Source organism: Sinocyclocheilus anshuiensis, unplaced genomic scaffold (genome assembly GCF_001515605.1).
Source record: "Sinocyclocheilus anshuiensis isolate Anshui unplaced genomic scaffold, SAMN03320099.WGS_v1.1 scaffold1277, whole genome shotgun sequence".
Lineage (NCBI taxonomy): Eukaryota > Metazoa > Chordata > Actinopteri > Cypriniformes > Cyprinidae > Sinocyclocheilus > Sinocyclocheilus anshuiensis.
Window position 1 is genome coordinate 171,772 of NW_015549629.1, and position 18,481 is coordinate 190,252.

At 35.3% G+C, this 18,481-nt stretch overlaps 2 protein-coding genes across 6 annotated transcripts; one reads left to right on the forward strand and one right to left on the reverse strand.

Moving 5' to 3' along the window:
* The first annotated feature begins 1,196 nt into the window (after positions 1 to 1,196).
* On the forward strand, positions 1,197 to 6,962 carry LOC107659570 (serine/threonine-protein kinase/endoribonuclease IRE1a-like). Of its 3 annotated transcripts, XM_016448568.1 has the most exons (12): positions 1,197 to 1,232; positions 1,497 to 1,580; positions 1,693 to 1,820; positions 2,153 to 2,331; positions 2,613 to 2,780; positions 2,941 to 3,076; positions 3,228 to 3,316; positions 3,795 to 3,920; positions 4,959 to 5,062; positions 5,287 to 5,412; positions 5,676 to 5,836; positions 6,173 to 6,962. In XM_016448568.1, the coding sequence occupies exons 2-8, from the start codon at positions 1,505 to 1,507 to the stop codon at positions 3,889 to 3,891; spliced, it is 873 nt and encodes a 290-aa protein (XP_016304054.1). In that variant the 5' UTR covers positions 1,197 to 1,232; positions 1,497 to 1,504; the 3' UTR covers positions 3,892 to 3,920; positions 4,959 to 5,062; positions 5,287 to 5,412; positions 5,676 to 5,836; positions 6,173 to 6,962. The 3 variants fall into 3 exon arrangements, with proteins under 3 accessions (XP_016304054.1, XP_016304055.1, XP_016304056.1); XM_016448569.1 differs by lacking the exons at positions 4,959 to 5,062; positions 5,287 to 5,412; positions 5,676 to 5,836; positions 6,173 to 6,962 and having other exon boundaries at positions 1,231 to 1,580; positions 3,795 to 3,989; XM_016448570.1 differs by lacking the exons at positions 4,959 to 5,062; positions 5,287 to 5,412; positions 5,676 to 5,836; positions 6,173 to 6,962 and having other exon boundaries at positions 1,231 to 1,580; positions 3,830 to 3,904.
* An 82-nt stretch (positions 6,963 to 7,044) lies between these two features.
* On the reverse strand, positions 7,045 to 14,106 carry LOC107659571 (synaptonemal complex central element protein 2-like). Of its 3 annotated transcripts, none has more exons than XM_016448571.1 (5): positions 14,098 to 14,106; positions 9,850 to 9,936; positions 9,690 to 9,766; positions 9,392 to 9,599; positions 7,045 to 7,428 (listed from the first exon to the last, which is right to left on the reverse strand). In XM_016448571.1, exons 1-5 carry the CDS (start codon positions 14,098 to 14,100, stop codon positions 7,234 to 7,236), a joined length of 570 nt encoding a protein of 189 aa, XP_016304057.1. In that variant the 5' UTR covers positions 14,101 to 14,106; the 3' UTR covers positions 7,045 to 7,233. The 3 variants fall into 3 exon arrangements, with proteins under 3 accessions (XP_016304057.1, XP_016304058.1, XP_016304059.1); XM_016448572.1 differs by having other exon boundaries at positions 14,030 to 14,106; XM_016448573.1 differs by lacking the exon at positions 14,098 to 14,106 and adding an exon at positions 13,923 to 14,000.
* Positions 14,107 to 18,481: the final 4,375 nt, after the last annotated feature.

Genomic DNA, 18,481 nt, shown 5'->3' on the forward strand with positions numbered 1-18,481 from the left:
AACAGGTTTTCCAAAACCAGCTTGACCAGATGACAGGTGCCCAAAACCAACCAGTCTGACAAGATTTGATTTGATTTTTTTCACAGATTACATTGTTCCTGAAGAGAAGGCTAACATGCAAATAGATATATGGGACATAGGGAATTACGTTTGGAGCAGAAAGGAAAGTGATATCGATTTGATTTTACTTCAAAATGCTGAAGAAAATATAAAAATGATTCAAAATATCCAAATAAAAGAAATGGCAAAGAAGCTCTTAAATAATCTAAAAATATATTTTAGAACTAAAAATAAAATCGGAGACTTAATTAAAAATTATACAAAAATTACTACCAATAAAAAAATAATGCCCTATAAGAAAATTACTACTAATAAAAAGATGACTACCAATAAAAAAATAATGCCCTATAAGAAAATTACTACTAATAAAAAGATTACTACCAATAACAAAATAATCCCCTATAAGAAAATGACTACTAATAAAAAAATGACTACCAGTAACAAAATAATGCCCAATAAAAAAAGTACTACTAATAAAATAAAATACTACCAACATAAAATTTATGAGGAATGTTTTATAGATGTAATTTTTCTGCAAAATGCTGGAAAAAACGTCATAATTATGAAAAATAGCCATATAAAAGAAAGGGCAAAGGCTCTCTTAAATAATTTAAAAAATAAAGATTTTAGGACTAAAAATAAAATCGGAAACTTGTACTTAATTAAAAATGAGAATTTTATCATTAGCACTTCGGGTGCAATAAAAACATACATTGGGTTCTCGCAAGTGTCACAAAGCAAGGCCAGACACAACAGGTAAGTGCAAATCAGGATGGTTTATTGACTGGGTAAGGGGATGACTGGAATAGGTGTGTTAAAGGCAGGTGAGTGTCAACACAGTGAATGGTTCCAGGGTGCTTATCTGAGTTCTGATGGTGAGGATCGGATGCCGGTTACGTTGGAGATCGTGGAACAGTTTCCAAGGAGTCGTTGGAGGATCGTGGGAGGAACAGCAGGTAATTCGTTCTAGGAGAATTTGGCAGAGAGAGTCCAGAGAAGTTCGTAGGAGTGAACGGTAGACCGGACAGTGAGTGACTGTGCTGTGTGTGTATTTGTAGTGTGGCTTGATTGGTGACAGCAGGTGCGGGTGATCAGAACTCAGGTGACTGTGATCGGGTAATTATCCTGGATGGTGACTGAAGTGACTGTGATGAATCCCTGACAGCAAGATGGTACTTTGGTAGCAGTTCAGTGTGGATGTAACAATCAAACAAATATGGTTTACTTCACAAATGAATTTAATCATTTAAAAAATACTAAGCTGGAGAGCAAGAACATCATTAAATATGTATCCTTAGAAGAGGATAGAAATCATATTTATATAGCAGTAATTCTTTGGGATTACTATCTAGATGAATAAATTGAAAATCGTTATCAGCCAGAAATAGACCAACAACAAAATGACAACCAACTAAAAAATCATTTAAAAAAACTAGTGGAGGAGATGCTCTTTGGCCTTCGAGATCTTCACCAGGCCGGAGTGATACATGGTGATATAAACCCTAGAAATATCATCATAGGTATGAAGTGTATTTTCTTTATTTTTATTTTAACTTTTTACAGCGTATCTCAGAATGTCATAATATTATGCTGTCTATATTATATGTAAAATTAAAACTATATTCTCAACAGATTCTGAAGAAAATGTTAGACTTATCGGCTTTGGCAGAAACATCAAACTGGAGGAGGGAGAAACAACTGCCAATGCAGAGAAAGCTGGTTTCCAAGAGAATGATTATACAAAGAGCTCTGACATCAAGGTTTGTGAAATATACAGCAGATTATCATACTGAAACTGTAAAAATATTTAGCAAAAAAAAAAGGATTTCCACTCATTTGATATGAATTAAGGCTTAAGGTCATACCAGTGAAAAAGATTATATATTCTACATGGAGTCTACAAATATATATTCAGCTTGTCATGTGATCTCAACACAACAACCACTGAGCATGACTTTATGAATAAAGCATCTTCACAACTGATCAAATGTTTACCTTGAATCTGAAGTCACTTTGGATAAATGCATCTGCCAAATGCATGATTGTTAATGTAGATCAGCATGTTCTTCACAGTCCGCTCCATTTCTTGCAGGCTGCTGGGATGTTGGTGTACTACATCCTCTCTGGTGGGAAACATCTGGTCATAGAGGATTGTGACATGCAGAATGATGGGCTAGATATTGTAGCCCAGGATCTCATTGACTGGATGATCAACAATGACCCAGCCATTGATGAGGTCCTAAAACACCCTTATTTCTGGAATAAAAAAATGTAGGTTATAAAAGGTGTTTTATGTCTAATAACGGTATGCTGTTCTGTGCAGTTAAATGAGAATTCATAAATATGGTTAATGTAGTACTTTTTCTTTAAAGATTATGTTATGTATACTTTTATCCTTCAATCAGAGGTTCCCCAACTAACCCCTGCATTTATACAATTTGTGCTTGTGTCCTAATCTGAAAGAAAAATGCATGTATGGTGTATGCTGGGCTTGATATGCATTTATGCACAAGATATGCTGCTAAATTTACTTGCTTTCTTTGTTCACTCAGAACAGAGGAAGTGCTGAGGAAAGTGGGCGATCGACCTGAAGTCCAGTACTACACTGATATTTCAAAAGCTTGCCAAATTTGGAAAGCTGAAAAAGGCCTAACAGGAGTAGAAGCCGTCGAAAAGGCCTTCATCGATAAAAAGGACAAAAATGGACAAAAAGGGGCTGTGTAGGAGAAAAAAGCTTTTTAGTTTATTATTTTGACTTTGATTCTATTTCTCTCCATTACTTCACACACTGTTCTCACCTTCATACTCTGACATAAACAGCTCTGTACAAGTCGCTGTGTGTTTTTGCTTGATGTGCTCTTTGTCTGCTCTTTTCTTTAGGAAAACTAAAGTTCTTGAGATACTTGGAAAGACTGAGCAAGTCCAGAACGAAAACTTTTCTGAAAAGTTTTTCAAGCTTTGTAAATGTGCAAAGAGCTACTCAAAAGGCAAAACGTTTAGTAAATGGAAATCAGAGGTGGGGAGAAATATCCAACAACAGAATATCAGCTTTCCTTGCTAAACTGTGTTCATAAAATATTAATGACTTACCTGATGATCACAACAATTTGGTAACTGTTTACTAACTGAACATTTCTTGGTGTAATACGCTTGTGTTGTATTTGCAGCTTTCAGGTAAATGGCCAAAAATAGACAAAACTTTTCCGGAGGACTTAATTGGCCTGCTGCGTACTTACCGCAACAAACTGGTTCATGTGTAAGACATACAAAAATACAACTAAAATTTGATCCAGATCTCACTTATTTCTGTTCTTGTCTTAAGATAATGAAATATTACTAATGTCAAGTTGGTCTATTTTAACCAATCATTTTAAGTCAATCTAATGCAAATTAATTGTATTGAGAGTATAGATTCGTGTTTCTCAGAGACTTAAAGTGCATCATAATCCTAAATGACCTAAAATATGATTTCTATGTTTAAATCTTTTTGTTACAGGTTAAAGAAAACAGAGTTTTCATTTTAATGTAGTGCATTACAAGCCTTTCCTTGCTTAAATTTCTCTCCCATTAATGTATCTCAAGTTCCATGTTAATCTAGTGGTCAGATTGTTAATTCTAACTTGTTCTAGTCAATAAACTATAGATATACTCAGCCCAGACAAATGCCCCAGTGTATTACATTTTATTCTTGAATGTTCTCACATTAATATGTTTATGTATTGTGTTTCCAATAGGGGGTTCAATGAACAGATGTTCAACCGTTTTCCAGATTTCTACATCAGCTTACACAGATTGGCTATAGACATGGGCTGGGACTGTACCTGGTCTTAAGATGAGCGAAGAGCTCATCAGCACCTGTTGTGAGTGGGAGATGAGAGAGCCTCTACCATACACTCTAAAAAATGCTGGGTTAAATATAACCCAGCGCTGGGTTATTTTTAGGTTATTATAGCTTGTCCATGGAGGGGTGAAGAGACACATGTGTGACCCATGAGGGAAGCAAGTGTCACCACTCTCATTCTCCTTTAGAGACCTCACTGGACCACCGTGGGATTTTGGAGCTTACACCAGCCTAAACCAGTCTCAGAACCCAGTGTATTTTCTGCTTTTTATAATTATATAATATATATAATTACATAAACAGTATGTATTCCGAGAGTTTCCTTTCTAATATTCAGTTTTATTGTGTTTTGTTATTCTCTTTTACAGTTTTGCATGCAATTCTAGACTAGTTTGTATCGCTCAGTTATTTTTCTATTTTTGTAAGGGTATAGATCTTCAATGAACTCCATGTGGGCACTAACTCTCAGTGCTAGAGGGACGACTGGAACATTTTAAGGAAAGATAAAACTAGCAAAAAAAACATGTGGCTGTCTTTTTGTTTGAATCAACCATTTAAAATTATATGATTTTTATATCCAAATAGTGGATAGCCATTGATAGCAGAGGAATTGTTTCCAAAATCTCTTTTGGTTGATATCCACATCCACATGTCTAGGCCCCCATAGTACACATATAATCTTCTAAAAAAAGCAATGTAACTGTGTATTTCCCAACAAATACTAATTAAAATGGATAAAAAGCAAAATGAAACAAGCCTGTAGCACAATATTCATGCAGCTGCACTTATTAGTACCACCTACAGGGACCAGAAATGCAAATTAGATGCATGTGCTTTAATCTTTACATGCAATGCATATTTTTGTGCTGAATGTTTTGAACTGTTCCCATACAAATAAAAAAAGGCTGATATATATATCACTCAGGCCAATTGCTGGCCATTTTGAGATTCATCAGCTGATTAACAAAAGTCATAATTAGCCCGTATTGTTTTAATTTCGTATCGACTTTCATTACATAATGCTAATATACTCATGATTTTCTTCCTGGTTTCCCAGGGTCCGTTCGGGTGTCTGAATAATGCTCGCTATGGCATTGCTTGGGGAGCTCTGGGTGCCGCAGAATTTTGTTTCCATGCAGCACGGCAGTACACACTGGACAGGTCAGAACACATCTGTTATCTAATGACCATCTATACTCATAAACAAGTGACTGCATAATGTGAAAAGTGTAGAAGAATTTCAATACATAAATGTTAATGTAAGTAAATTTGCTTGCTTCCAGTTTATTGCTTGCTAAGATTGGCTGTCCTTGTGGTTAAATTCTTTATGGTTCTTGCAGATGTTGTTTTTCAGCATGCAACATAATCTGTAATTTTCCCATTAGAATCCAGTTTGGAGTTCCTCTAGCCAGAAACCAGCTGATCCAGAAGAAAATGGCAGACATGTTAACCGAGATCACCACTGGCCTGCAGTCATGTATTCAACTGGGCCGACTGATAGATGAGAGAAAGTGAGGTTCATCTTTATGCTGCTGCAGTTTGGAATGGATTTATAAATTTTGATTTTTTTTTTGTGAGGATGCAGGAGTTTGGAACTGAGAAAGACAAATATTTGGTGCAATTAATACCTGCCACGGGGTCACTGAAACCCAGGAAATATCTGTATTTTTAAAAATGCGATTTAATGTGGGAAAAATTTTTAAATGAATAAAAACAAACCCCTAATGAATCATTTTAAAGCTAATAATCTTTACTCTCCAAACTACATTCACAGAGCGGCTCCAGAGATGATATCTATGCTAAAGAGGAACTCCTGCGGTAAAGCCCTGGATATCGCTAGACAGGCCCGAGATATGCTGGGAGGAAACGGCATCGCAGACGAGTATCACATCATTCGTCACGTCATGAACCTGGAAGCCGTCAACACTTATGAAGGTCAGAGAGTGAAGGAGACGTGAATAAATTGATCAGTTCAGGCATTACAGGGAAACCCATCTGTAATCCCTGCTTCGAACTACCTGATCCTGGTCACTACACAGGCAGGAGCTTTGTAATGCTTTGAGCTTTTAAGAAAGTGATCGGGATTACAAAGCAAAGTTGGATATTTTTGGAGGACGTCTGCAAGTTGCATTAGAGCATTTTTCATATTATTTTATATTCTATTACTAATCAAAACCTGATTGTCTCATTAAGTGTCTAATGTCTAAAGTCTCATAAGTTTTTCCCAAGCTCTACATGTCACTGAACATTGATTATTGTGTTCTTTTGTAGGTACCCATGATATCCATGCCCTGATCCTGGGCAGAGCCATCACTGGACTTCAGTCCTTCACGGTGGACAGATGAGCTGCTGTCACATCATGTCCACTGACTGCTGCTGCCTTTGACCTATAGCCCATATAATTCCTGAATGCTTTTAAACTTTCCATTATTTACCATTACAACTGACTTGAAATTGACAATACAATATTCTCTGAATCTGGTAGCAGTATTTGAATTAATGTGTGTCATTTTGAATGTCTGTACTTTATGTTGCCTTTGTCAGAGATCTATTTTTGTATGTTCTAACTAGATCACAACACTTTGAATGAATGTTTGACTGCAGGTTTTTTTAAGCAGATTTGTAAAGAAATGCACCAAGGATCGCAGAGATGAAAAGTGCATGTTATTGTTTGTACATTGATGTATTATAGAAAGATTTCAAAGAAGTGTTGAACAAAATTGTTTACTGCAGTTGAATAAAAGATTAAATATTATAGTGTTTGCACACTGGTTTTCATTACCCAGATTGTACCGAGGGTCTCTAGGGTCTGTTATCTATTCCTAAATTTGATAATGGTGCTGTATCTTGCTATCTGTATCTATTTAGAGTAGCTCATTTGTACTAAGAAAGCCATAAAGAGAATTAGCAACAGATTAAATGAGTTTTCAATAACTAATGCTGTGGGGAAAAGCCTTAATCCTACAAAGCTCAAACCTTAGTTATTGAAACACAAATAATGCGGTTACCCAAACCACATTTGCCAGGGTTTAGAAGGAATGATAGTAAAAGACCTTTAGGTAAACCATGTAATCCATAAAAATTGATTTGACTTTACTTTAAATACATGTAAATACAAATCAAATTAGCATATTAATGTGCATTTGAACTTTCTTTAACATACTATTGTAAAAATAACATGTTTACATTTTGAAACGTTTAAACAGTTCCTTTTTAAGTTAAATTAAACAAGCCTATTTTATCATGTATGTATATAGCATGAGTAACACGCAAATCATATAAGTGTACCCCGTCTCATATTAAGTTAATGTTTGATTGGTTTGGTTGTGTATCTACTGCTCTGTGCTGTGCTGCAGGCCTTTATTGATGGTGGCTAGGGTTTGACTGGCTCCCTGTAGCTCCATACTCAGCTGACTGCTTCTCTCCAGCACCTCCGATAGCTCAGTGATGCTGGCCTCCATGCCCTGACTGTGCTGCTCATAATACTCAAACATTTGCTCCTTCACCTGCTGACACATCTCACTCACCTGCACAGACACACAAAGCAATAGTTCACTGAAAATTTGCTCCACCTCAGGCCATCTAAGGTGTAGAATTTGTTTCTTTATCAGACACGATGTTCACAAGACATTAATTGATGGACTGGAGTGGTGTGGATTATTGTGATGTTTTTATCAGCTGTTTGGACTCTCATTCTGACGGCACCCATTCACTGCTGAGGATCAACTGGAGAACAAGTGATGTAATGCTAAATTTCTCCAAATCTGTTCTGATTAAGAAAAACTCATCTACATCTTGGATGGCCCAAGGAAAAGTACATTTTCAGCAAATGTTCAATTTGGGTGAACTATTCTCGTAAATGTACAGTGTTTGCATTAAAAATATATGAAAGTTTTATATATGTGACCCTGGACCACAAAACCAGTCATAAGGGTCAATTTTTCGAAATTGAGATTTATATATCATCTGAAAGATGAATAAATAAGCTTTTCATTGATGTATGGTTTGTTAGGATAGGACAATATTTGGCCTATAACTATTTGTGACCCTGGACCACAAAACCAGTCTTAAGTCGCTGGGGTATATTTGTAGCAATAGCCAAAAAATCATTAGGATATGAAGTAAAAATCATGTTCCATGAAGATATTTTGTAAATTTCCTACTGTAAATATATTAACACTTACTTTTTTATTAGTGATATGCATTGCTAAGAACTTAATTTGGACAACTTTAAAGGCGATTTTCTCAATATTTTGTTTTTTTTGCACCCTCAGATTCCAGATTTTCAAATAGTTGTATCTCGGCCAAATATTGTCCTATCCTAACAAACCATACATCAATGGAAAGCTTATTTATTCAGCTTTCAGAAGATGTATAAATCTCAATTTCGAAAAATTGAACCCCAGCGACTTAAGACTGGTTTTGCGGTCCAGGGTCACATATTATTATGCTTTGGGCCAGTTGTTGCTGAGCCAAGTTACATAATTATTAACAATCACTGACTTTCTATGCATATATGCAACAAAAACAAAGAATATGTTCTTAGCTCCCATGGAAACCATTTGGATGTTAAGTTCCTTCAGAAGTTTCCTCTAAATATTTGTTAACCCCAAGACCACTCAAAGGTTTGAGACCTTAGAAATGTGTATAGAACTTGTTCAAAAAATATTCATACCATAATAAATCTTCAGGCATACATCAGATTCCATAGAAAAAATAAAATTTGAAAATAATAATAAAATAAAGAAATAAAGAATTTTTATTCTTTTTTTTTAAATAGTAATAAAAATGATCAGAAAACAGTAGTAATATTACTGTTAATAATAATGATTAGAGGTCAAAATTGGCTAATATTTTGAGAAAATCCACATGTACCTGTTTGGCTTAACTAAATGCCAAATCCTGTTTAAAAATATTTTATAGTGTAAAATGTATCATGAATATAAATATATACTGTTCATGTAATACATATATAAAATACATAGGAGCATGAAATGAAAATGTGCATACATAGAATGAAATTAAAATGTTGCTAAATTAATTTCATTTTTATCATCTTTTTAAATATATATTTTATGATGCACAGATATTCTGATATATCTATTGTATTTATATATGAAGAGTTTATTTGCAAAAACAGATAACTGAAGAAAAAGAAAAATAAACTTTTTTTTATTTTCAAAAATCATGTTTGTATTATGTTATCATGTTTTTATTGTGTTAGTTATCTAGTATTTTTTTTTGTCATTTTTTACCTAATCAAAATAACCCAACTGCAGTTTGATTGAGATTAACTGGAATGCACAATGAAAAAACATGATTTTTGAAAATAAAAAAAAAACGTTGTTATCTGTTTTTGCAAATGAACTCTTCATATGTTGGTATTATTCCTGAAGGCACTGACTTCTTAAAAACACAATATCAGTCAAGTACTAATATTTCTTATATCTTTACCCTTTTTTTTTTTGCATCTGTTGTAGTGTTGAGTACCTTTTTAATGAGTTTATCCTCAAAGCTGTTCATCGCATGTTGGTCCATGGCTCGCCTCTCATTTATTCTCTCAATAAGATCCTGTGCTTTCTTTCCAATCTCATCTATTCGTGAACTTGTGGGAGTCAACACGGCAGCTTCTTCCATAGTACTGTTGCCCGGCGAACTTCTAGTCGAGGTTTTTGAAACTCCGATACCCGAGTCCTCACTGTTACAGGGTGAAAAAATGGGTAAAATGTCTGTAAACATAATTAACAATAGCAAACAAGCAAGAACAAGTTTTCTGTTACTGGCTCACCTTTGTTGCTCATTGTTGTCATCCAGACTAACAAATGACAGAGTTTCACCTGTTGAGTTAAAACCATCATCTGGCACCTGAATCGAAAGGAAATTCACTTTAGCAGCAATACTAGACCATTATCAGATATTTGACAATTTTAGTGTAAAATCATATGTACCTTTGCTGATGAGAGGTGATGACCAGCTTTGGGAGTTGACTGCAAGGCCATAGAGCCTGAATTTCCAAAGAAGTGCTGTGCCATAGCCTGAAAAACATAATATATGACTTATTTAAACATTAACATGACAGATACAAGTACATGTATACGTTACCATGATAATTAACCTGCGTCATCATTCAAAACCTAACGTTACAGTCATTTTAACATAATGCGGTGATTTCATGATTATACTTTGAGCTCCAAAGTACGTCAAAGAATACAATGATACTATTATCGTACATGTAATTCATATGGTACCTAAATAATGCAGAATTTCACGACAAATAATATAAGTCAAAGTTTTACGCTTCGCGTTCATATTAGCATGTTAAATTCTTATATTGTAACTAGCTCGTTGCTTAGCAAATCTGAATTACGTAAACTTACTCTCTTTAACGTGTCACCGTCAAGTAATGTGTCTCTGGGGTTCTTCTAAACCGTAATAGTAACAAAGGAACAAATGAGTGGCAATTTTGTTCACTTTTATCGGAGTTGTTTACAGTTTACGCAAACCTACAGCGCGCAGTGATGCACGTGACGTGCAAGCGCGTGTGATTCTATACGAAAACAACAGCTAATTATACCATTTTTACCACAAATATTTTTTTTTCATATCTAGATTTTACAGAATAACTTGTTTTTTTTTTTTTAAATAATTATTTATTTAGAGGATTAAAAAAAAAGAAGAAGATAAAAACCTAATCTATGTGTGTATGCACAATCTATGTGTCCAATAATACACGGTATTTTTGTGAGTGTTGTGTTATAAAACCAACAGAGTTTCTTAAAATCCTCCATCAGTTTGCAATCCAATAACAGCGAGTTTTATAGGGAGACCTGCCCTCATAATTTGCACCAGTCTCAGGTCAGCATTTGAGGAGCAACCATTAATCCGTAAATGGAAACACATTCAGGCCTGGCCTCGCTGGCTCAGAACATAATGGACTGTAATAATGAGATGAATGAGTGTCAGAGTGCAGAGGGTCAATCACTGAAGAAACAAACTCATATACATCTTGGATGGCTTGAGGGTGAGTCAATTTTCAGCAAATTTTCAGTTTTGAAAAAACAATATTTTTAATGTTAGTTAATAAAAATACAATTGTTCATTGTTTGTTCATGTTAGTTGAGTGCTTTAACTAATGTTAACAGATACAGCTTTTGATTTTAATATTGTAGAAATTAATAAATGCTTTAGAAGTATTGTTTATTGCTATTTCATGTTAACTTTTCACGTTTATTGTTATTTCATCTCATGTTTTGGTTGTTATATGAGCGTATTATCACATAATTTCCAGGACACTGACTTCTAGCAGGGACGCAAAAAAAATAGGTGGACAAATGTTCAAAGTCAAACCAGGTGCCAGATTTCATTTAAAAGCTCATCCAAAAATAAAAAACAGTGAGGGAAACAGAGAAGAGAATAGGATGTTGTGAAAGCATGATGTCAATCTACTGATGATTAGAGAGGCAGTATCTGATATAAACCCATGTGCTGACACATTATCACAGAAAGATCATATTCATCAGCACTAAATACCATGAATGCTCAGGTTTTGTTCACCTCAAAACAGGCACAATTCCTGAGAAGAAAACAGAGGAGAGTCTGGGGCTAGCTGTCCCAGGACTGTAGACAAAACTTCAAGATATGTGTTAAATGCATTCACAAATAAAAATGAGAAATTATAAGTATATAGAAATTTGCTCAAACCTTCCCAAGTGAAATGTGACAACTTGCCCCAATGTCAAGAACCACCACACACATTGTCACATACAATAAGTCCACATAAAAAAAAAATGTAAAAAAACTTGCAGTGCATGCAATAACATATTTTGTTGCTTGATCTATGAGAGCTGTATATATTACTGGCCTTGAGATTTTTCTTTCCTGAGATTGATATTTATATTTGCCCATAAAAATATCAGCAACTGCACTAAATTGCATATTTTTGCTCAGTTTGGGCCTCTGAATAAAATTGAGGGGTTTTCTCCTTAAGTATGAGCTCCATATTCCCATATGAGCCATTAAAACATAATGTATCAATATATATGTATGTAACCCCTCTCTCCCGGGTCCCCACCGCCACACCTCGTTCTCGTTCCGAGTTTATCTCCCATAAGCACTCTTGCACAATTATTTTTATGATTCTTATTGCAGGGGTCAAAAGGAAATACACAGAGGAAATAAAAAGCCTTTCATGTAGTCCAACACAACAACTAACACGGGCGGCTCATGGTCTTCTGTCAAGCAATGCTGATTTTGAAGAGGGCCATTACGAAATCAACAAATCCTGCACAAGCTCAAATGGTTATGTAAGAGGAATACTGCTTAGCTGTAGCTTAAAATTAATTTGACAATATCCTGACAGAACTTTCATCTTTTGAAAGAGTTTTCCGATGCGCCCTCATCCTGAATTTAGTCTAAAAGAGGGCACACTTTACTTTCATGTTACTCAGTGGCAATGCGATTCGAAAAATACTCAACATAAAAAGAGTGCTTTAAACGCTCTTAATTAAGCGTGACACAAACAAAAAGAACAGTCTCTAATCTTCATTGTCTTTTTAGTCCAGACTTTTTACAACCAAAAACTCCACAAGCCTAACAAGCATCCAAATAAAGGTCCAACTAAAAGTTTACATGAAGAGCAAAACTCTGAAATGCGTTTTTGTTAACAGTAAAAAAAATAAAAATTGTTTGCTTCAAATATGTATTGTAAATATTCATGCCAAGTTTTCAGGTTAATTTATGTCCTTTATCAACTGACTATCATCCTGTAAATCTGCAGAACAATAATAGTAGCCTACCACTAATGTCATACAAGCGTTGCTCTATCAATATGAAATGCCATTTAAGCTTCAGTATGAAAGTCATGCTTTATGTTTGAAAAAAAAAAAAAGGTTCGGTGTGTCTTACTTACTCTACTGGGTCTTTACAAACAGTAAAGTTGGAGATTTCCCCCAAAATAAAACTGGTTAGTAGTCAAATTGAGTATTTTCATCTGCTAAATAAATCGCTAGTAAACAGAAGTCGGGTTCGCCTGAAGTGGTAACCATAGCAACGGAACTTGGCCAAAGCAACGTACTACTTACTATTCATCACTTTTTATAGATATTCATGAACTAAATAAAAAATATTTTAATATATAATAATTGTTTCATGACATGTCGGACTGGACTGATCATGTCACGCACATTGATTTATTTTCGCCCAAAACAAAGCCAAGATTAGTCTGATAAACTGGAATTAACAGGTGTCAATGAGAAAACAGGTCTTTTCGGAGGGATCACCATGTTCGCGGAATCCCCGATTTAATTAAGCGAATTAAAGGACTTGGGACGCGGCCAACGGCGGCATTATCAACTTCTTGGAGGCGGGGTGAAAGGAAACCATCTACCTCTGTCCAGTGATTCAAACCGGGCGGAAAATGGGCGGTCTTGGAAATGTACTCCGGGCTGATTGATAACGTTAACCGAGAGTCGCGCCGACAGTGAAAGGCTTTAGCACCACGGACAGCGCACAGACGCGCATGCGCAACACGCTTCTGTGACTCTTGTTGGACTTGTATGAAGACGAAGTACAGGCTCTGTACACTCTCAAAAACGAAAATATACAGGCATTGAAGAATAAACTGATTAACTGAAACGCAACTTCAACGATGAAGGTGAGGACACAAGTTTTAATGTTTAAATTAAACTCTTCAGGAATAAACAGAACAATATATATGCACTATTTTTTTGAAAATATGTTCAAATTATCTCACTTTTCAATATTATTATAAAGCGAGGAGTTTTTAATCAGAAATCAAAGCAACTTTCAACGGCGACAAGTTCGTGAAAGAGACGTCAAACACAATCGCTATTTTTGGACGAAATAAAGGCTGGTAATGAATTCTCTCAACGTAACAAGTTCGAACTTTACGGATAAGACTGGACATGCTTTTCAATACTCCTTTCCGAACGAGGACCCGATGTTCAAAGACTACAAGCCAGTGACCCGCGACCTCATTCCCTTGCCAAAGGGGGTTTTGTACCTGTTAATGGCCGCGCTGGTGATTGTCGCGGTCGCCTATGCCGTAGTGGGACATCTGATCAAAGACCTCGCAAATGATATAGTAGGTAAGATATCTCAAAAACTCACAGAAACTTGTGGTTAACCTGTTAGCTGTTCCAGTTTATTTTGTACAACGGTAAAGCTTGGGAAAATACCATGGTAGTCTAAAGTGCTATGGTATTACCCTTCTGCACTATGGGACTGCCATAGTACATTTAAGGGAGAAATCTTTACCATGTATGGTTGCATAGCATTTGCAAAATTTTGGTAACGGTAAGACTTTTTAATGTTTTTTGTCTCTTAAGTCTCATGAAAGTTATCTGTTCAAAAATTAAGCAGAATAGTAATATTGTTTAATTTGATCATATATATAATTTTAATGAATGTATTTGAATACATTTTTTCAAATGTGATCAAAGCTGAATGTTCAGCATCATTACTCCAGTCTTCAGTGTCACAGGATCCTTCAGAAATCATTCTAATATGCTGATTTGCTGCTCAAGATACATTTCTTACCATGAATGTTGAAATCAGTTAATCATTTTAAGGATTATTTTATGAATACAAAATTTAAAAAACAACATTTTTTATTTGAAATAGAAATCTGTTGTAACATTATAAACGTATATGGTGTCACTTTTGATCAATTGAATGCGTCCTTGCTAAATAAAGGTATTAATTTCTTGGTAGTGGAAAAAGGTAGTGTAACTTCCACTAAAGTGTAAAGTCAATGGCTACAACTGGTCATTTGGTTGTGAAGAAACATCTAAAAATGTCAGGATAACAGGTTTAACAGGATACTGGTTTCAGCATAAATCAGTTTTGTCTTAGATCTTCTTGGTTAGGTCATAGAAAAAATTATGTGAATAAACAATTTGTGTTTCAACTGTACTTTAATAAGAAAACCTCTAAAGCTACAGAAAAAAAAGTTTGCTGTAATGTCAAGAATGTTTTTGGCTGAATATTTCAACTTTTAATAGAGTTAAATGAACACAGTACTGTATGTCAACTCAAGTATAGGTTCTCAGTATTTTACACCCCTGATGAAAGTCTTTATTTACCATAAAATAGCACTTCAATTTAATTTCCTTATCTCTCATTATAGACTATGTACTTGGCCCTAACGATGACGATGCAGAAAAAGACAACATATCGAGCATCAGACCCACCCGTCTGCCCGCAGCTCTGTCTCTGTCCCATACCAACGCCTTCCACGTGTGGGACCAGGACGATGTGGTGATCCCCTTACCGTCGGACGACAGCCCCAGATGAGCCCTCTGCTGCTGGCCACCATCCCCTACATCCCCTCCTTCTTCCCCACATCCAGCTCCAATAACAGCCCCTCAGTGCCCAACAGTCCTGGGCCGACATCTACTATCCCACGGGACGTCTAAGAAAAGACAGAAGGTAAGAAGGTGAAGCTTGGCCACCTTATATGATTCTTTACTGACAGTGTATGATGGGCCAAGACCAAAGAAAACATACATGGACAAGAGTCGTGCACCAGAAAAAGACTTTGTGCATGTTCTCGTGATGCAGACGTGACTTTTCAAAACAGATTATACTGTGCTAACTGATATTATGAATCTGATAACATGACAACACGGTTTTATCCAAAGTGACTTCCACTGCATATATATATATATATATATATATATATATACATACACACACGTTTAACCATTCGCATTCCCTGGGAATCAAACCTATAACCATGGCATCACTAGAACTTCATTGGAAGCCTCGTTTTATTTTTCTTTTCCAAAGTTTTTGGACTCTGAAAGGTCACTTGGAAATATATACTGTATGATGAACTGCTTGAGTCATATTACCTTTTCCTGTTGTGTAAGACGATTTATGGAAGCTCTGTTATGAGCACTGTTGAACATCATTTCAACTCATCCCCAAAAGGAGGATTAATTTAACAGAACTTGAGCTCAGAATGACTCTGCATTATATGTTCAGTTGGTATTAATGACATAACAACTCACATCTAGACTTTCCATGCCAGCGCGAATAAACTCAAACTTCCTCCTCGGTGTCGGATAGTCTCAAAGGAGCGTCTCTTTACGGGAGCCAGTCTCTTGGAAATCAGAGATGAGCGGGGCGAAGGATAAAAAGGGATATTTGGACGAGGCCCAAAGCAACATAAACTCAGCAAATGCCCTTGAAAGGGTCGAGAAGCTTGTTGGATGATTGATATAATGTTTGATTCATCCGAATTTGAATGCTGGATCTAGATGTCAAGCTCACATTGAATCTTTGGATTCACCATAGTAAAAATGCACTAAAATCTTTCAATATTTTTGTTAATTTGCATTTTGGAGACCAAATGGGGTTGTTCACACAGGACACATTCTTGCATTGTTTCAACCATTTTAAATGTTGGGTTTTTGGCATTGGCATGACATCTTGTTGTTTTTTCGGCACCTTACGTTATGAGCATCCTGTTTTTAAAATAGTAACTAATAACAATGTTGAAAATGAAAAACTTTTAAAGTCAAATTCATTACATATTCCTGGACTTTTTGTGCACAAAATCAGGGCATGTTATTCAACAGCACATAAACCTGTTCTGATTTAGAAATGTTTTAAAATGGTAATGCAAAACATTTTTTATTTTTTTGAAAATCTGTGCTACGTTACTACAGAAAAAGGGCTGTGTATGAAAATGTAAACAATAATGCACTGGATTCAATCAGACTATCCATGCAAAATATGATTTGTGGTTTTCACAAATCATCTGCAGGAATTTTGCTGCCAATAAAGGTGCAGATAACAGAAAAATAATACACATTGTTTATTTACTTATATTACTGACATGATAATAATGCAAAGCTGGTTGAAAATAGGTGAACTTACCCTGTAAAACAACCAGGGCCAACGTTCAATCAGCTCTTACACAGTTACCTGGAAGTTTCTAGTCTCTAAAGCTTGATTAGCTGGTTCAGGTGTGTTTAATTAACACCCCTGCTTTAAATGTATGCATTTATCAGAAACTTTTATCCAAAGCGACTTACATTGCAGTAGAGAAATATATATCGATAGCCAATTAGTTAACAATTTAGACTTTGTTTTAGCAAACTTGCACTATGATATGGATATTTTCACCAAATATCCCATTTTTTTTTGTCACATTATGAATGTACCTGTAGTGGAACACAAGAACGTGTGCTGTGTGAACGTCCCCATTTACTAATAATGCAATATTTTGCTAAAGAGAGCCGACTTGTTTTTTTACAGTCCATATTGGTTGACAAGCATTAGCTAATGCTGTTACAAATGCTGTAAATAAAGAACTCCGCTAACCCTTAATTGTACTTGGAAAAGTAAGTTCAATAACTATGTATAAAACAAGTGTATAGTATCTCCATGAATAAGAGTGAAAACATAAATACTGCAAAAAATGCAAATACTACCGTCTTTCGTATAACAGTGAGTTTCTGATGTTAAAATGAGACATCCATACAGGTAATAATTGAAGCAGCGGCTAACACAGGGCTGTTCTCAGACGGGATTACTTTGACTCGGCCACTTAAGATGTTACATTTAAGCAAGTTAACAAGATGTAATCCTTCACTGTCACAGAGGATTCCCTCGACCCCAAAGGGCAATTGGCGGGCCAGCAGATTTACCATTTGCTGCTGACGGCCCTCTCAAAACAGGATTGTGTTCAAATCATCTAAAATTGTATAAACTTCATCAACATGCTTCTGTCCTAGATTCAGAGCCTGACAATCCAACTCACATCCTCTCTACATGTGCTTTTATGTAATCTTATGTGTGCCAACAACACAAGATGCTGGGGAATGAAGAGATTACAAAGCCTGATCAAATATGAATGTCCAATTCATTACAAAAAAACTGTTTTAAACATTGATAATAATAAGACATGTTTCTTGAGCAGCAAATTAGAATGATTTCTTAAGAATCATGTAACACTGAAGACTGGAGTAATGATGAATGAAAATTTAGCTTTGATCACAAAAATCAATTATATTTTAAAATATATGCAAGTATTAAAGTTATTTTAGATAATATTTAACAATATTACTGATTTTACTGTATTTGTGATCAAATAAATGCAGAGACTTCTTTCAAAAACATAAACAAATTTGACCCCAAAATTTGAGTGCTAGTGTGCATTTACGTGATTTTTAAGTTGTAGATGCCGAGACACGAAAAGATGACGGAAGCATCTTTAACTCGTTTCCAACCATGAGTTTTGCTGAAAGAAATTGAATTAGTGCCACTAATCTTATTTAGTTTGTTCATGGAACTTGACTACAATGTACAAATGTGTCCACTAGATACAAACATACTGCTTAACATTTACGTCAGTTTCAGCGAAAACAGAATCAATGCCGCCAGGAAATAATATTACTTAGAAAAGACAAAGAACATCTAAAGGAGAGAAAAAAAGATGTCGATTGATGGCAGAAACATCAGTCCAGTTTGACTTGAGTACAGTGGTTCTCAACCAGGGGGCCTCATTTAAATTAATTAAAATAAATGTTATTAAAATAATCTAATTTAATT